Source organism: Genypterus blacodes, unplaced genomic scaffold (assembly GCF_046128005.1).
Source record: "Genypterus blacodes isolate CSIRO-AG114 ecotype Tasmania unplaced genomic scaffold, CSIRO-AGI_Gbla_v1 ptg000067l_1, whole genome shotgun sequence".
In the NCBI taxonomy this organism is placed as follows: Eukaryota; Metazoa; Chordata; class Actinopteri; order Ophidiiformes; family Ophidiidae; genus Genypterus; species Genypterus blacodes.
In genome coordinates, this window is record NW_027466879.1 from 2406737 (window position 1) to 2426767 (window position 20031).

A 20031-nucleotide genomic window follows, 5' to 3' on the forward strand; every position below is an offset into this window, starting at 1 on the left:
AAGAACAGAATGGTGGCAAACAAGTGAATTGAAGACCAACACACACACACACACACACATACTGGGTGGACATTGCACAGGGAGAGACATGAAGAGGAGGGCGAAAGGAGGAAGAGGGTGCAAACACTCATATCATAATTGGACGATGGGCGGAGTTTGCCTGCCAAAGTTAAGGAAACTTAATTTCAGTTTACTTTCGTGCAAACTTTTCAGCTTTTCAACATTATCTCACACTAAAAGTAATATTTGTATAATTAAGCATCTTTGAGTTGGACACTTTCTGTTAATTAATATATCTGCGTTTAATGTGTGTACTACCAGAGAGAGAGCATTAACGACGTGCATACAGCTGTGTGACATCTCTGTGACATTCATCAATACAGAGGATATGCTGTCACTGCCCCATGTGCCAGAATCCAAAGCTCAGTTCAGTACAATTAAATGATAAACCACCATGCAAATCAGTCCCATAACAGAAACGTATTCACATGCATCTAAACTCCTCTGACTCCCTGAAACCAGCTGCTGTGTGTCACTGCAGGTTAGAAGTATGAATTATAATGTTTCATAGAACATGGAGCGATTATATAAGAGCATAAACACCAAAACAACTTGCAGTATACTTCACTTGTTGTGAGCTGCACAGGACCGAATAAGAGTAGAAATCTTTTTAAAGCCAATAAGCCAGTTTCCATTTTACTCATTGCAGGCTGAAAATAAATGCAACATGGGGATCTGCACTGTTGATGAACTTACCACAAGTTTCCTTTGTAGCATCTCACCACAGAGGAAATCAATGATGTAGTTTGTGCTCTGGAGCAGATCATTACATCTGATATTACCTCATAATCCCCCAAACAAACAGGCTCCACCGACTCCCAACCACTTCACCTTTGATCTCTGTCAGACTGGACTTTACTGATGAAGCTCTGAACAAGTGACTATTCTACTCTGCCGTGCGATGTCTGACTGCAAATACGACAGCAGGTCATCTCCAGCTCTCAGGCTGTAGGAGCGAGCGGTGGAGGAGGAAGAGACAGAGAACGTAAGACCATAGGATCATAATAACTGAGATGGTTACTGGTATTGTTCTGGGTTATAGGAACTGCAGATGATGGCGGCAGTGGTATTGCCCAATAGGTAGTAGAAGAGCAGAGGGGATTTGTATAGAGACACACACACACATATGCACACACACATACAGACAGACGCTGTTGATTAACACATCAAACAAGTTTATGGAATTCATCCTCTGCGTTCCATCCAAACTTATCATTACAGAGACTAGTGCCTTGCTCAAGGGCAATGGCAGGATGCATTAGGCTAACAAACATATTGAGATATAGGAGAAGAAATATACACCGAGGAAAACATGGAGACCCCACAACGGATGAAGCAGGGCAGATACTGGGCTTCAAACCAACAACCTTCTTGCTGTGAGGCTGAACACTAAAGCCCACAGGTAAAAAAAATGGGGAAAATGTGGCAGAGAAAGATGCAGAATTTTTTTTTTTTTAAAGTGATGCAAGTGTAGGACTTATTTTTTTACTTTTACTTTTAACAGTAAAGACTTAAATAAAGACAATTGAATGCATGGTAGTGATGCAGTGGTGTCAAAGAGAGAGAGACTGCTGTGACTCGGCTCACTCCGTGTCACAGCGAACACTCTGGCTGTGCTCACGTCAGGTAACAGCTCCGTGCCTTACTGGATGCTGCCAGTTTGATTCGTGCCAAATTGAAATGTCATGTCAATCAAACATTATGGTTGAGAAAGTCCCCTGCCACATGTGATGAACAAAGCGGGCCCACAGAGTCTTTACTGGCCTCACAAAGACTCCACAGTGCACACACACACACACACGCGGCGTATCCCTGGCTGTCTCTGGAGACGGGCTGCTCGTGGTACTCTGAGATGCTCAAACAGGCTCTGTGAAGATGGAATGTCTCTTTTATGTGATTTAAATAAGATCAGCTTGTGGGCCTCTCGCCTTCCTGTTCCGCTTTCCGTTTTATGTTCGTTTCCATTCCCAAACAAAGCCGTCTCTCCACGGTGTATTAATGCCCATCAAAGGCCTCAATCAAGTCGCTTTGCCACGGGCTAAAAGCCAAACTGCAGAGGCTAAAGTTTAATGTTGTCAGTGCCATGAGGATGTGGGCTCGTGTCTCATCGTGTCCTTGTGTTTTCTTTTAAGCCGCAGACTCGCAAATATCTCCAAGAGTCCAGTTAGTGGAACAGGGCTGAAAACAGCAACACACTCAGGGTGCACGGTAAGGTCACGCACTGTGCCAACAGGCTGGCCCATTGTGCCTGCAGGACAATATGCATTTCACTGGGAAAACGGAAAATGCCCCAAATTAAACATAATTATGGAAGGCTTCCTAAAAAAATTAGTCACGGCTCTGAGATAATAGACTCTAAGTTTAGGAGGAGGAGGATCAGTAATATGAAATACTTCATACATGGCTGTGTTTCTCCATGACTGGATTGTTTGTGCTGCAGATCAGATCAGATCAGATCATTCTTCTTTATTGTCAGTTTCACTCAAACGTTTGCGGAAATAAGAGTTTAATTAATAATAGTCAATCAGAAATGCTTCATAATCATAAAAATGCATCAAAAGTAAATAAAACCTGCCAATCAATCTGAATGTTACTTGTCTTTTCATAATTTATTAGAGTTTTATAGATTCATCTGTTATCTGTTTTTGCAAATTAACTCTTTTGTGTATATGATCAAACACAAATGATTGTAAAAGAATGGATCCTTTCCTCTGTGAATGAGGAATAAAATGATTCTTCTTGGTCTCTAAAAGTGAATTGATTCATATTTAATTGTTGTTACAACAGGGAGGTCTTTGTCTGATTTCATGACAAAATGCTACTTTTTAAAGAGAAAAGCAAACTGCTCTGGAAACAACTACAGCACTTTACTGGGTTGCCAGCGTGTGTGTGTGTGTCCGTGTGTGTGCTTTACTGCTTCTGATTCGCTGCAGGTGGCTGACAGACAGGAGGGAAGCTTTCACTAGTTTAGCCAGAAAACTGACACGTAATTAACTTGTGACTTGTGAGGCCCAGAGTCCTTCCCAGCGTGTCCGTGTGAGGCTGCTGGTTCCCATAATAACCAGGAGCCTGGTGGTGAAGCTCAGGATCCTTTCCCCGTGAATTCTGCCAGCACATCAAACAGCAAACCTCCCTCTGAACACGCCATGGGGAAATATAAAACAAGTTCTACTCCATCTGTATTTATAAATTCTGATACCTGGTAGTAAAGAAAAGTTTCTCACGTATTCAGATCACACCTGGAATCTGTCAAGTTTGACTCTATGTTGATTTGCATAATGGGAATCACAACAGTATCACATGTTAATGTTACTGTTTATTCTGGATTCTTTACCTTAATTTGATGTGTTTGTTAATTGTCACAGTAACATTTGGTCAAATGTTACAGATCAAAATGATAATGTTAATTCTGGCCTCCATCCTGGTTCTGCCCTGCCCTCATCACACCGTCTCACTGACTATACAAACACATCGGATCATGCAAACAAATCAAGTTCCTGGTTGAAATTTGGGCATTTTTTGTAAAAGATGCGTTTGGTTCCATAAATCAGCCTCAGTAAGGTTTCATTTGCTGTTTGGATGAGAGACGAAACATAAAGAATATAAAGTCAGCTTCATCTTTTCCTCTTGAGAGTGTGTTTGCAGCTGAATGAGCTCCAGGTTTACTTGTGTGAATGTGAACATAACATCATGGACACCTTTCAGGCTGACTGACAGAAATACACAAGCTCTCTCTGTCTCTCTCTCTCTCTCTCTCTCTCTCTCTCTCTCTCTCTCTCTCTCTATCTCTATCTCTCTCTCTCTCTCTCTCTCTCTCTCACTCTCTCTCTCTCTCTCTCTCTCTCAGAGACACACACACACACTCACATGCTTGCAGGCTTGCATGTGTGCACCATGTGCATATGGACAGCATGGATGTGTGTGTGTGTGTGTGTGTGTGTGTGTGTGTGTGTGTGTGTTGTCTGCTGGGAGTTGCTCAGTCGATCCTACCTCACTCATCTCATCTCCACAAAAGCTCCTGATTGACTCACACCACAACAGAGGAGCTCACATTCACATACAAGGTGAAGAGGAGGAGGAAGAGGGAGGATGAGGAGGCAGCTCACACAAGACAGAACAAACTGTGCATGGACGTAAACAAACAGGAATGAGTATCATCACAGCTTTAGATCACTGATTGTACTTTAAGTCCAATTTTTCAATATTCATATTTAAGTTACCATAACAACAAAAATAAATTATGAGATTGCTCACAACTCTTTATAAGTTTTCAAGCTTTTTAACATATTTAGCATTTTAATATAAAATGTACCAGAATTACAGGATTAGTATTATTTAGAAGAATAAAAGACTTTTTTTATTTGTTTCTATTATCCTTGCTCTAATCTAATTATTGTGAATTTTGGATAAGATATTAGGAGCACAGTGTGTGTGTCAATCAATCAATGAGTTTCTTTAATCAAACTCATCGATATTATTGTCAGTCGATTTTATGTAAAGCAGTGCATCTAATAATAATAATAATTATTATTATTATTTTTATTATCATTATTATTGCTGCTGTTGTTGTTTTTATACATTTTTATTTTTATTATTATTATTATTATTATTATTATTCGCACAAAAAGATGTTTCATCATTTTCACAGACAAAAACAAAGATAAAATTAAGTCAATTATTATTCATGACTTAATTAAATTTCATTTCGATTTATATGCGGGTAAATTCTCTTTTCATTATTAATTCTGACACAGGGAAGCAGCGATCAAACGTGTGTGAAATACAAAATAAAATAAAGTTTATTTATATAATAAATTAGATTTGAAACAGTGGGAAATAAAACAATAAAAAGTCATTTTTACATTTTTAATTGTTATATTTAATGTGTTCTTCTGTCTATAGGAATATTTGTTTCTTTATTAAATACAACGTGGCCTCTATAAAACAACTATACAACAGCTTTGAATATTATCGCGCGAATAAAATTTTATTATGAAGTCCTGAAGTCCTCAGAGGATTTTCTTCGCTCTCTGTCGCACGCACACACAAGAGAGCTGCACACATAAAGCGAGTTTTACCTTCAAACACAACAAGAATATCCTCTAACATAAAATAAAAGAATCATTCAGCCCCACAAACAGGCTGAAATGTGTTTTCATCACGGTGAAGCCACAAAGCAAAAGCGATTAATCAACATCATCACGAATAATCGACGCGATTAGATGTGACAGTATAACAGTTTAGAGCTCATGGCAGAGATGTTGCTCCACCTGAGTTCCTACATAAACACCAACATTGTGAATGTACTCAAAAGCTTTTACGGGATGAATGTTGAGGATTATTAACCTCTCACATGCTGGAGCGACTAAGCGATCAGGAGCGTGTATGGATGATTTGGCCTTGATGAACCATTGCGAGTGAAGCGTCAAACCGCTCCGCCCCGGTGCCATCACTTATTGGCTATATTCATATATCCACAATTACATGTCACGTGTCATCTGACCCCCCACCCCTTCGAAAATGCTCACTTTTCTTCTTCTTTTCTCTGCTAATAAGCGCTCAGGTCATCAGCGTGATGATAATGACTCGGGAGAGGACTTGGGGCAGACCCGGGTCTCGTCCTCTGAGGAGAGACTCGGCTCAGACCTGAGAGGGGGAAGAAGGTTCGGGGTTTGTTGGAGTTTTCTGTGTGTTTTTTCTGAGTGTTTGGTCAACGACAGTGGTTCCTGGAAAAGATCTGAATCGTTTTATAACCAAACCCAGCTGCGCTCTGCTGAGAGTCTGCGTGCGGAATATGCGAGTGTGTGTGCGTGTGTGAGAGAGAGTGTATGTATGAGGTAGTGAGGGGGAGGAGGCGGAGGAGGAGGACGAGGAGGAGGGGTATCTTTTTGCTTTCCAAGAGAGGGAGAGGGAGAGAGAGAGAGAGTGAGAGAGTGAGGGAGGGAGAGAAAGTTTGGTCTTCTTTTCCTCCTCTGCACTTTTTTAGGGATGAGCGTCGAGCCTCGCGCCTCATACAGCGATATGACATCCATGGATTCGTACTACAGCTCTTCTGCCTCAGGTCGGGACCAGCAGACGGACCTCTTCAGGACATCTTTCCCCGGCCCCGCCGCCGCTGCCGCCGCCTTCCTGCACGACAAAGGCCGGGCCTGCGGGGAAGCGGACCGGAGCCTCTTCCAGCTGAAGTGTCATCAGCCATTGGATGCCGCGGCAGCTGGGCAAGGCACTTACAGCAGCAAATACCACCAGCTCTTTGTGCAGAGGTCTTCGTGCAAAACTCCCCCTGAGGAGGACAAACTGCACCCGGAGAGAGACGCGATCAACGGAGCGATCGGCCCCTGCTATGGTGAGTGAGTGGAGGGGAGGGGGGTGCTGATTGATGGACTGATTGATTGGTTTGTTGGCTGATTGATTGAGTGATTGATTGGTTGATTGACTGGTGGCTTAGGAAACGTGAGGTAGCCACACGGAGGAATGAATTCGGGATTTAAAGGTGGAATTGTGCAGCAAAAGTCAAATATGGAACAGCTGAGCTTTTCTTTAGTGAAACTTCTTAATCTTCTACATTTCCGGGTCAAAGTTTGGCCCGTTTCCTCAAAGTCAAAGTATAAAACAAAAGTTATGTGTGTGTGTGTGTGTGTGTGTGTGTGTGTGTGTGTGTGTGTGTGTTTATCTAAACATAATTGTAGTGATTCGGAGTCCCTCTTATAGCTGGGAGCCCCAGGCAGTCCTCCCTTAGGTCCGCCCGTGTATAAACTTCCCGGGACTGATTCACCTGAAAAGTGTTGCGTTCACAAATGTGACGTGGATTATTCTATAATTTTGGATTGAAATTCAAATTATTTTCACTGGTAACACATTTGTTATTGATATATTTCACATGTTCATTATTTTCCTCTCTTTATTCTTTATTGTTTTTATGCGTTAAAGCAGCAAACACTTAGACTTAATATTGATCTAATCTGTCCAATTTTCTCTTTGGTCCAGAAACATTAAACGAGCTCATATTTAATGTGATAATCTGCCTTCACATCTGAGCTGAATTGAATTAAGTCTGTCTGTCTGTCTGTCTGTCTGTCTGTCTGTCTGTCTACTGCTTTGCCTCTAATTAGTCTCAACAGCCTGATAAACGGGTTTGATGTGGAGGGAAATAAAACTTTGACCCCCATTAGAGGGAAACGACCACTTTGCTGCTGTATTACTGTGTGTGTGTGTGTGTGTGTGTATGTTTATGTTTTAAAAGACTCACTCACACACAGCGTCAACCATTAAAACAGCATCCATACACACCACGAATCTCTATTTCATATCAAGAAATTCCAACTAATCAATACAACCATAATAGAGAGGATTTCATATGGATCCAATAACTAATAATGACACATGAATGCTGAGAGAGACGCGGTTCGTGTGTGTGTCCGCAGTGTGTGTGTGTTTTGTTGTATTAAAAATTGGAATATTTACATATTTTCTGTTAAAATGAACCAACCACCTCAGAATGTCTCACGGACTTTTATTTATATTATATTCATATTAATATAAATTAATGAGCGTCACAAGTGTAAATTAAAATTCCTAAACAGAATATTTACCAAAAAAAACAACAACGAAAAATTATTTTTGGAAGTTTAATAAATGTATTATTATTATTATTGTTGTTTTTGTTTTTATTCCGAGTCAAATACATTTCTTCCTCCAAATGTGTCCAGAAAATGAATCCGTCAAAATATCAAATCTTTATTATTAACACAGATTTACGCTACTAAAATATGATGAAGTAGAAGAAGAACACCGGAAGTGAACGAATTGAGGCGTTGCGGTCGATGCGTCCAATTAAGAAAAATGGCAAACGATTTCCGCCTGAAATCTATAGTTTTGATTTCATCTTAAACTTGAATATTTGAGGACTTTCACACTGAACAAAGCAGCGAGAGACGAGCTCCAACATTAACGCAACTCAGATGTCAAAGTATGTGTGTTTGACTTTAGCTCACACACACACACACTCACACCTCATTCTATTCGTTATTTTCAGACATAATTTTCCGATGATATATTTGGTGATTTTGGTGAAGATGAGGAGGAATCTGAAGCTTTGCTGAACTCTAAATGATTCCTGATGTCTGTATTATTTTTCCTTTGCAACCTGCTGCCTCTCATTGATCAAACCTGTGTGTTGGCCGTCACTGCTCAGTCTCAGATTGTCAAACAAAGAGTTTTGTTGCTGTAATCTGAGGTTGAATCCTTTCAGTCAAACCTGAGGTGATGACTTGTTTCAAACTGAGTGCCAGCAAAGTTAGACTCACATTCACATTCATGACAGATAATTACATTCCTCCCTGTCAGTCATGTTAGACTGTATAAGTGACATATCCATCCAAAAGAGAGATTAAAAGGCTAATTCAAATGTTTTTAGGTGTAGAAAAGTGCCTAAGTGATGCAGTAAACAGAGACAAACGGAGATAAATGAAGTTAAAGGTGGCGTTACTGATTGAAACACATGAATCCCAGAGGACGATCCATGTTTCAGCCCTAAACCTGCACCAGAGACGCCGCGCTTCCTCTTTTGATGTGTCTGCGCATTGTCTCCGAGTGCTGCAGGGAGCGTGACCTTTAGCTCGACACACACACACACACACATACACACACACACACGGCAGAGAGAATCCATTTGAAACCCCCATGTGAAGGGAGAGGGGGTGGACCCGCAACATTTGGGCTCCAGTTCGACGTGGTTAACTTTTAACTACGCCGAGACAAAGTGTGTGTCTTTGTTGTTGCCGGCGGTAACCAAATAGTAAACGTGATTCCAGCGGTTCAGGGTTGTTAAAGGCATCTAACGGTAGCGTCGCTCCAATAAGGAAGTGATGGTACGAGTACGAGGGCGAGCTGTTTCTGATGTGCACAGATGAGGGAGTGTTTGTTTTCCTCAGATTTAGAGACCCGGGGCCCCCCTGCATGTTCAGCCTCATATTGGGCCCTTTTGCTCCGCCAGAGGATGTTTTTGTTATTTGAGGTAAAGATCCATCTGCGTCTCCACACACTGCAGTCATTAACTCCTGTTGTAATGTAAGATTTAAACGTGTGTGTGTGTGTGTGTGTGTGTGTGTGTGTGTGTGTGTGTGTGTGTGTGTGTGTGTGTCTCTGATGTTGTTTCATGTCAGGGATCTGTCGTTTCTAGCACGTGTAAATTTGAGCTAAATTCTTGAAGTCTTAATTCCATTCGGCTCAATCTGGTGGAAATTGTCCCGTTGTCATAGAAACACAAGGATTGTTTTGTAGCTATTATATCTAAACATAATTATGTATTAATTAGGGCTTGTTATGTCTCATAGCAAAGTCTGTCCCGGTGAAAGTGTCAGCTACCATGGCAACAGGAGACATTTTTAGTATTCATTTTATTATTATTTCATATTAAATAATTTGGGAGATCAGAAAATATCACGTTAGTTTTTTCTGTGTTCTGTAATGGTGCGACTGAGTGAAAACAACATGTTGGGTTTGATTGTTTTAGACGCTGACACGATGATAGAATAAGAAGAACTGTAACTAAGTGTAAATAAGGACACATTTAAGGGTAAATTCAGGGGGAAATTACTTTTAAGTTTCTTGTAAGTAACTTTAGTTTTACCTGCAGTGTAACATAATATAATAAACAGTATAATTATCAGGACAGTAAAGCTGAATTACTAATTAAAGGGATTAAATACATGAGGTACTTTTCCGGCTTAATTGGGTGTAAAAGCGATTCGGTCCTTTGTCTCCTCGCCTCCCCGTCTCCCCGTCTCCTTGTCTCTATCCCGGCTCAGCCTCCTCAGGCCCTAATGGCCGCCTGCAGCCGTTGCTCCGTAATGGGAAACAGCCATGCAGGCCAGACAACTGAGGCGCACTTCAGCCGCTCCGTGACATGAGTGGAGGTGACAAGGTCTCCAGATCATTTTACCGTTTAGCCCCAAAGTTTGGCAGGGCAATTTACATTAGGCTCAGTTTGCACGGCGGAGCGAGAGCGGCGGGGCAGAAAGGCTCTTATACAGTCCGCCACTTCCTTTGGTCTCTTTGTCACCGCTTTATGTAGGCTGAACATTGACGGGCAGAGCTGGAGGGTTGGTAGCAGCCGGGGAGGACGGATTAGATCAGACCTCTTCACCTATCTGGGTATCGTATAGCTGCTGACTGCATGCAAAACACTATTACATGCTGGAGTTTAGACAGCAAATGTTGAACTATTGGCCTAGTTTGGGATTTATTGCAGTTGTTGTGGTTTTGCATTTAAATCAAACAGTTTCATTCTTTACGTGAAAGCCTTTTTTCAATTTGGAGACTTTGAGGGGTTTTGTAGTTTTGAGGTGTTTGAACTTCCTCAAGCATCATCATCATTACATCATCACGCCATCGCTTTGTTCAAGAACTGTTGACGAGGACAGACGGGGGACTTTGTTGTCTCTTCCTTCCTCCCACATTTTCTCTCTTCTACCACCTGTTGTTCCAGTAAACCGTGCAGCAGCAAACCGGTCGGCCCATCCTTAAAAAGGCCACAAAGGGAAACTTTAAAGCCTGTGAAAACTATTAAAAAACCCTTAAAAAGTCTCTTAAGTGTGTGACAAACATGACGTAATCACACACACACACCTTTGAGATGTTGTGGGAGGAGCTTTGTTGGGAATTGCATCCAGGTATTATTTGACCCCTGAACGCACCACAGAAACATTTCAGCTCAAACGCAAATAGGACAAACGATTTAAAGACGTTTTTGAATTTTCCGAGCCATTTTCCTCTGCGGCTCCTTCCCTCAGCTGTTGCCCGCGGTGCTGCTATAACCGATGGCTCTCCAGGCACCTGCAGGCCTGTAACAAATACTTTAATACCACCAAAGCGGCCATTAAAGTAACGCTGTAGTTTACTCTGTCTGTCAGCACTGCGTCTCATATTCTGTTGATGTATTTCCAGGAAATTTGCTTAAATTGTGGTCGTGATTTATTATTATTTAAGTTGGAGCTTTGTTGTGTTGACCTCCATTTCTGAGCCGATTGATGTGATAACAAATGGAACAGGACGAGGCTCTCAACTCTCAACTCAATCTATAGAGTTTCTGTATTTGAGTGAAAGGAGGAAGGAAGTGATGGTGCAGGTTAGAAAGTTGAGTTTTCCCAGCATAGTATTTTTTGTTTTATGCTCTCGCAGACCCAAAAATGTAGCCGGGTGAGTTTTTCCCACTCTGATGGAATGTTCTCTCTCCATCAGACAGCCAAACACGTGAGATGAAGGGAACTCCGCTTAGACGCAGGCGAATGTTTCGCTCCGAGGCCTGAGTGAAACATTTGGACGAGAGCTGGTGGGAGTGAGAGAGAGACAGAGACAGTGTGTGTGTGTGTGAGTGTGTGTGTGAGGAAGAGAAAAACGGAGTGAGCGAGATGTGATTTATCAGTCTTGGGTCTTTGTGGATTTTCTGCAGACTGCATTTTATAGCGCAGCCTGCTGAGATGGATCGACTCTCCGCTCAGTCAGCAGAGTTGAATTTCAAAGTGAACGGCTACTTATCACGTGGGAGAAAAAAGGGCGAGAGAGAGAGAGGGAGAGAGAGAGAGAGAGAGAGAGAGAGAGAGAGAGAGAGAACCAACGTTTGCTGAGCGCCTCCGTCTGCCTGTCACACACATGCACCGTCTCCAACACTATAGAGGAGAGCTGCAAACGCAATGTGTCGCAAGGGGATATGTGTGTGTGTGTGTGTGTGTGTGTGTGTGTGTATGTGTTGTTCCCAAAGTGTTGAGACGAATGCAAATGACACCATGTCGCCGAGCTATTGATAGAAACATAATTAGACTTGTTATTGATGTTCTAATAAGAGACAAGGGCGGCTATAAGGAGCAGAAACATCCTCATCTGACTTTTACCTTGGAGCAGGTCGGGATTTGTTTGTTTGTTTGTTTGTTTGTTAGCAGGAAGGTAAAAGCTGAAGCGACGTCGTACGGATATTGGTGTTCTATCCTTTTTTCGATCCATTTTTCAGTGTCAGCGCTCATTAAACAAAAGCACAGGGCCTCGATCACATCATGGTTTTTATAAAGAGTCATATACGTGTTTACATGCAGTCTAGACTCGCAGTTTTGTCTGTAATTAACTTTAATGTCATGAATTGATTGGATTCGTGTCAATCACTGAATATGAGCGAGTCGTTGCTTCAAACAGCAACATAAAGGTTTAACTTAGATGAGTGGCTACAATAACAAGACTCAGATCTGGATCACACTGACAGTTCATCATGATAAATAAACTGGATTTTCATATTGAGATTATCACAGAATTTCATGAAAATAGTTTGTTCTGCTCACAAACAAACAGACGCTCCTGATTCTCTCCTCCTGCTCAGCCTCTTCTGATGTTCATTCTGTGTGTTTAATCTTTGCACCACTTTCTCTGTTCTGGACGCACACACACACACACACACACACACACACACACACACACACACACACACACACAGCTACAAACTCTCCCCTCTTCGCTCGGCGCTGTAATTGGAACAGATGCAGCCTGTTGGACCCACTGCAGTGAAAATAGAACATTCTGTGGTCGCAACTCAAAACATTTAGCATGGCGAGTTCGTCTGAATAGGAAACACGCCGTCGCTGAGAAGACATTAGGGGGGTGAAATGAAATGGGAGTTTGGTTGATGGCTGGTGGCATCGAGAACTGCAGGTGTAAGCGGGAAAAAGCTAAAGAGATCGATGACAAATGGCTTCAGTCGACACAAAACACATCAAGCACCAGAGCTAAAGCTAATCATACCTATGGAAATACACATAAAGAGTTTGTCCAGGTACTTCAGGTTGACTACAGTTGAGTTAGGACCTCAGAAAGAGTCTAATCATGTTCCGTAACATGGCGCCTCTGGATTTAGTCGCCTAAAAAAAGCTCTTGAGGCTTTCTGGGATTGTTTTCTCAGCGCGGGGGCCTCGCCTGCAGACCAGCCCACTGCTGTTCACCTTGGGCCGTATTGGGGAGCCCATCGCACGGATAACAAACAGGAGACTGTCACAATACCACACCGCTGCCAAGAAAACATCAACCGCACGAGATATAAACAAGAGGCTTTGATCAGCGAGGGGCCTCTGGTTTCACACAGGCTGACAGCTCTGCCTGGTGGTGACCGCGGCTGCCGGCCGGGGGAATAAGATGAAATAACTTGAAAATATTTATGCTGGGATAAAACACGTTTGCTCCCTTTCAAGCGTGTCGGTTATGGAGAGTGAAGCGGCCTCAGCCACCCGAACACGGTTCCCCCCACAGACAGACAGACAGACAGACAGACAGACAGACAGACAGACAGACGTGAGAACGGTTCCAGCACTGTCAGGTAGCTCCAGGAGCATGCGGGTTGGATCTGTGCAGGGAAACTCTTAGGAGGATCATTTTCAGGATCGTCAGATGGATTGTTTACATGTTGTCAGTTGGAAGCCAGCATCAGTTTTTGCTCATTTCTCATATATTTAGTATCAAACTCACATGATATTCAGTCATCGTTTGGGGATATTTTCTGTAATGGAGTCTGGGTGAAACAGTGACCCCTACAGGCAGGAGGCTGTCATTTCCTCTTATTCTGATCCAGACGCTACACTTAACGCGGCAAATAATGAGCTGTAATGTCAATTTTTCTGATGTGAAAACAAATGGAATCCATGGTAACAACTTGAAGGAAAGTCTACATTCAAGAGCCTAGAGAAAAGCATACCTCCACCAAGGCTGAACACGCCTAGATGAGATGTGACAGGACAGGGAGAACACAGGAACTCGTCTCATCGTGGATCGATACACTTTAAGGTGTGTATGATACGTGACAGGCTATGATTAGCTTCCCCGGTCAGCTCACTCAGCAGAACATGACCCAACATGGCTGTGAGCCTCTAGAGGTCCACTGAGCTTCACCAGGAGCTCACACACACACACACACACACACACACCGGCCCGAACACCTCCAGGTTCTAACCCGACAAGACCAGCAGCTGAGGTGTTTCCTGGAATAGCCTCACCTCAGACGGCATCGGAGGTCACAGAGCTGCAGCCGGGCCTCATTAAGCACCGCAGACCCAGAGTCCCCCCCTCACACACACACACACACACACACACACACACACACAAATGGTTTGATAGTATTTGTATTAATCCAGAGCGTGTGGTTCAATCAGGGCAGGAGCAGGAGATGAAGAGCTGCAAGATTAGATGAGAACACTGACAGCTATGGAAACGTGCAGTCACAGAGTCAAGTGTGTGTGTGTGTGTGTGTGTGTGTGTGTGTGTGTGTGTGTGTGTGTGTGTGTGCAAAAGAGAGAGAGAGAGAGAATTGTGGATGAATTTGACTCTGTCGTTGCCAGGGGTGACAGGAGAAAACAACCTCACTGCCAGGTGACTTTGTAGCCACAGTATAGACTTCAACCACATGCAGAAACAGAGATTAGGGGAAAATCGGCGAGTCTGTGTGTGTGTGTGTGTGTGTGTGTGTGTGTGTGTGTGTGTGTGTGTGTGTGTGTGTGTGTGTGGGAGTGCAGTAAAATATCTGCAACTTTCTGTCAGTCTCAAATTATGACCACAGTGTCTGTTCCCCTGCACATCACGTTATGATCTATGACCTACAACTGGAGCCTGTAAGCAGCCAGGGATCCGGGCCATCCATTACACACACACACACACATACACACACACACACACACACACACACACACACACACACACACACACACACACACACACAATCACACAATCACACAAACAAATCCTCTGAGCCAACTGATTTCCCTACGCCATTTTTACCATAAAGAGTGAGAAATTTTTTTTTTCCACTTTATCAAACTCCATGAATCATTCCGCTTAATCCCACAAATAAATCAGGAATCAGGAATACATCAGCAGAACGTTCGTTCCTCTAAAGCGAACCTGTTGAGTCTCAATAAAAATAATTAAGGAGACGTTTACGATCGGGCCCCCGTCTACGCGGCTGAAGACTTTTATGGTTGATGACTTTGGAAGCTTTGATTGCAGGATATATTATTGAAATGACGGTAATTCTGACAGAATTAAAAACAGATTTTTCAAAAGCTTTTCAGTGACAAAACGCTGGGTTTTTCCGGGGCAGATGTTTACGGCACGCAGCCTCGCCGAGCTCTCTGGGTTCTGGCACCCGGAGGAAGAAGAAGAGGCGCTTTGAAGTCTGAATATGAGCAACATGCTTTCAACATATACGGGCCGGAGCGGCTCATCTTCAGCGTGTTTGCATGTGATTCAGATCAGCCAAACCTGAAGTGGAACCTAAATCTTCACAGCTGAAGGACCCAAATGAATAACAATAAAACTTAAGCTCTTATTTCACTTTTACATATGCTGTCCAGCGCTAATGACAGATGGTCCCTCTGACCTTACATCCAGACATCCAGACATCCAGATATCCAGACATCCACTCTCCTATCTCCCACTTTCCCTCTCCTGGTCTGTGTGGCAGAGGAAGTCTCCTGGATCTTCATCATTCCAGCTGTACCTTGGTTGCAGAAGTACTTCAACACCTGGTTATCTGCTGAGGAAAGGACTCGGGACCTGCTGATCTGACAAGTCTGCGATTCTTAAAGCTGGAGCGCACGCACGTCTTACGTAACGCGTTTAGTGTACGAACCCTGCGGCGGTTGTGAAGGTTGCTTTCCAAAGTCCTGGAACACGTCTGGAATTTAAATGGCAGATGTACGATCCTTCCACTGTGAGAGACGAATAACAATCCTCTATGCGTGACATCATTCCTCACACTCTTCATCTTATCCTGCTAATTGCCCCTCTCATCATCATCATCGTCGTCGTCCTCATGTAATGTCTCTCATCTGTCCTCTCCTCTTGTCTCTGCAGGTAAAGACAGCTCAGGTCTGACAGACTCTGACTTGGCCCTGGACTCTGACCCTCCTGGTATGGACTCCAGCTACCTGGGTGTGAAGGATCAGGGAGTCAAGGCGTCGTCCGACCGCCAGCCGGGCACCGACTTAGCGAGCCCGCTGGACAAGGGGGACGGCGGCGAAAGCAACAAGGGCAAGAAGAGACGCAACCGCACGACCTTCACCAGCTACCAGCTGGAGGAGCTGGAGAAGGTCTTCCAGAAGACGCACTACCCCGACGTTTACGCCCGAGAGCAGCTGGCACTGAGGACCGACCTGACGGAGGCCCGGGTGCAGGTACGACACACACACACACACACACACACAATTCAGTCAGATTGCTAACCACAGACTGCAGATCAGTTTTAGTCCGGCTGCATTGAGCCTCACAGATCCCTCAACATCTGCAGCTCTGCACAGATAACGTCACTCAGAGAACAACATGAGAGATTTATCTTAATGTGGGAGTGGGGAGAGCAAAGAGACGGGGAGTCAGGGGGCCCGGAGGGGGGGGGCTGAGGGGGGGGGGGGGGGGGGGGGGGGGGGGGGCTGAGGTTTGAGCTGCCTGGGCCTCATATGTTCACTTTTGGGAGACATACTTTTATCAACACATGAGGAGACTTGGACTCGGCTCGGCTGCGTTCCGTGGTTCGATCTCGGTGGCCTGGGCTTTGTAGCTCGTCGAGTCCCGAAGTGGAGCGACACGGAATCCAGAATCAAGAACCCATTCCTGTGACCTTCCAGCCTGATTTGCATATAATCTTTTCATGACTGCTGCGATGCATTCCAACGCTGGCAAGCAGAAAAAAGAAACCTCCATCTGTGTGTGTGTGTGTGTGTGTGTGTGTGTGTGTGTGTGTGTGTGTGCGTGTGTGTGTGTGCAGCAGGGACTTCCAAAGCCCCTGGATTTTCTCTGTTTTTCTTTCATTAACATCCTGTTCAGACAAGAATGTGTCCCTGCTGTGGTCTCCAGTGAAGGTGTGAAACCCTTCCCATGGGCTTTGAACAAGTTAGTGATTGATTTCCTACTTAGTTCGCAGGTTTGAGCAGTTTTGGGGCAGTTGATGCATTCAAACAAACACAGACGTACAACATTGGTGCAGAGTTTTACCCTAATTTGACCCTGATCAGAGGTCGTGTGATGAGGAGATCACAGTCAGATCACAAGCCGTCTTTTACACGAGCAGGATAACTTTGTAGTGAAACACAGGAAGTGTGTGCCTGCCGCAGGGTTGTAACTCAGGCCCCAGGCTCTGAAGGGTCGCAGCCTGGACTATCACAGACCCGCCCGCGGCTTTACGGGCCTCGGCCTCTCCCAGCGGCCCTCTTAAACACTCAAGCAAAAGATAAAAGACACAAGATGCCTCGTCAGTCAGGGAACGAGGCCCCTGCTCTCTCTCTCTCTCCCCCTCGCTCGCTCGCTCGCTCCTCGGGACCTTCGCACGCAGACACACTCACAGATCTGGAATTCTGCATCTCAAGCGTTTTAAGTTTAAGGATTTCAAAGCATATTTAGAGAGACGATAAACCAAGACGGAGCCTTTGGCGGCGTCTGCCAGCAGAGAGTGAGATGGAGACGGAGACGCTGCGGCACTTTGTGTTGCTGCTTCTCACAGGAAAGAACAAGAGGCTTTCAGTTCAAACCTTCAGGTCTGGAGATGTTTGCTTTTTCTGTCTCCGGGTTTCAAAGGGAGAGAGTCGGTTCAGCCCTGAGTCATATGTGCTGCAGATACACGGGGAGGTCGCAGGGGGTCAAAGGTCAGGGGTTTCAACAACATCGCAATTCTCAGATTTGCCGTATTGTTAGTCCGGAGAGCTCAGAGAGCGGCGATGGCATCTGAGACGGAGCGGAGCGGGAAAACACAGGTGTGCGTTTGAGTTTACACACACAAACAGGGAACGGAAGATTAAACAACAGGGCGACCTCAGCAGACAAAACATCCTCTTCAAATAAAGGGATGGGGTCTAACTGTCACTCTTAGAAATAAAGCAAAGACTCAAACTTCAAAGACAAATAGAGAATATAAGTGAACTTTAAAAAGGCTTTTCATAAGAAACTTGGCTGAGGTATGGAACCCAGAGTCTGATTTAACATTTAGGAACACGCAAGTGGTGTCAGGCAGCCATGTTGCCTCCTTCACACACATGTGTGACTGAGCTCTGTAAGCATTTGCATCGAGGCGTGCGTCACCATGGCGATGGCTCATTTGCATGCTTTTCATAAAACGCACTCCCGCACTAAAAATGTGAATTTCATCAGAGGGAAAGATTGAAACTGTGTTTGGCTCCCATGTGTTAGTGATCAACACCATGAATATGAAACTCACAGCTCCGGACGCAAGTGAACGCATCACAGCTGACGCACAGAGCTGAGAGAGGATCAAACTAAACATGCAAGAGATTGAATTACATCATACGTGCTTTTCTATAAGGGAATATAAAGAAAGATGCAGTTAGAGGTTAAAGTTTCAAGATCAATCCGACTTTATTTGAATTTGAATTATAGTGAATTTACAACAAGCAGAGTCTAAATGTCATTTGATGAGAAAATGTCATTTTTTCTGACTCTTCAGACACACAAGGCCCAGTCTGAGGCGCTTTATGAGCGTGGAGCAGGTCCAGAGTGTTTCAGAGATATTATTAGAGCTTTGGGGGTGTTGGAAAAGCTGAGGGGCTTTCAGGCTCAGTTTTCTTTGCTTTGGTGTGGTAGCTGACATGAGTGACAGCACGGTCAGGTTATCAATCGTCTGAGCCGCTGTCTCACTTCAAAGTGCTCTGAGGCCGTACAGCTCCCCTGCTGGGGCCGGCTTGGCATTTCTCTGCTCTTTCTCTCCGGGGCTGTAACATAAATAAAGCCTCATTGAGAGTCAGCAAGCTACTTAAGCTGTCAAGGTCTTTACCAATTACTGTCACGGCCTCGTGTACGCAACACAGAACTGTGCTCTGCCGGTATAATGGCCAACAGACCGGGCACAATACAGAGGTGGAGCCGGGCCGTTTGGTTGTCGTGGCTGACAGGATAAATTAGGATGAAGAAACACCTTCACTGTGAGCGCAGCGGTGTGACGGAGGAACAGGGAGGGAGGAAGACGAGTGGAAACATCGAGAGGAGAAGGATCGCCTCCCGTCTGCACGCAGGAAGAGACGACGACTGAAGTCAAGCAGCTTCAGGCGTCAAGACACCGAATGGAAACATAGTCCGTTCATAATCCTGTTTCTACTTCCTGTATTGCCTCATTGTACAAGCAAACATGCATGAGATGAGAGGGGATTGTTCAAAGTTGTTGTCCCTAAACTGGACATCAACTCCTTTTACACTGAAGCACCTTTTTCCCTGTCATGGTTCCTGTGCCGGTCTTCTTCATGGAATCAGGGATTTATTGTTCAAATTGTGAGGTTGAGCATTTTGAATTATTACTACACAGGAGATCCAAACCCAAGAGTAGTTTTTCCAATTTTTGTTCCATTGTTTTTGTTCTGCAGGTTTGGTTCCAGAACCGAAGAGCAAAATGGAGGAAGAGGGAGCGTTTTGGTCAGATGCAGCAGGTCCGGACACATTTCTCCACAGCCTATGAGCTTCCTCTCCTGACGCGCCCCGAGAACTACGCACAGGTACACAACGCATACACAACAATACACAAACCACACACACACACACCACAGGATCAGGGTGTTGAGCCCAGTCATGGCTGGAGGGGTTAATGCCACACACTCTCACACTCTGGCTCTGTCATCCTTCTTCCAGATTCAGAACCCGTCCTGGCTGGGCGGCAGCAGCGGGGCGTCCCCTGTGCCGGGCTGCGTTGTGCCCTGTGACTCTGTGGCGCCCTGCATGACGCCCCACCCCCACTCAGCCAGCGGGGTGTCTGACTTCCTGGGCGTGCCGAGCCCCGGGGGTCACATGGGCCAGGCTCACATGGGCAGCCTCTTCGGGGGATCTTCCGGCATGGCGACCGGCATCAACGCCTACGATCTCAACATGGACCCTGACCGCAAGTCCTCCAGTATCGCCACTTTGCGCATGAAGGCCAAAGAGCACAGTGCGGCCATCTCCTGGGCCACATGA

General features: G+C 44.7%; 1 protein-coding gene across 1 annotated transcript; it reads left to right on the plus strand.

Moving 5' to 3' along the window:
• Nucleotides 1-6048: 6048 nt before the first annotated feature.
• alx4a (ALX homeobox 4a) lies at nt 6049-20031 on the plus strand. Its single transcript, XM_076156238.1, has 4 exons — nt 6049-6406; nt 15943-16262; nt 19449-19577; nt 19711-20031. The coding sequence occupies exons 1-4, from the start codon at nt 6049-6051 to the stop codon at nt 20029-20031; spliced, it is 1128 nt and encodes a 375-aa protein (XP_076012353.1).

What these genes read in the sequence shown, in the direction of transcription:
- alx4a (XM_076156238.1), top strand. Translation starts at nt 6,049, where the DNA reads ATGAGCGTCGAGCCTCGCGCCTCATACAGCGATATGACATCCATGGAT. An exon ending in TGACGGAGGCCCGGGTGCAG is followed by an intron (nt 16,263 to 19,448) that starts GTACGACACACA and finishes TTTGTTCTGCAG; the next exon opens with GTTTGGTTCCAGAACCGAAG. An exon ending in GCCCCGAGAACTACGCACAG is followed by an intron (nt 19,578 to 19,710) that starts GTACACAACGCA and finishes TCCTTCTTCCAG; the next exon opens with ATTCAGAACCCGTCCTGGCT.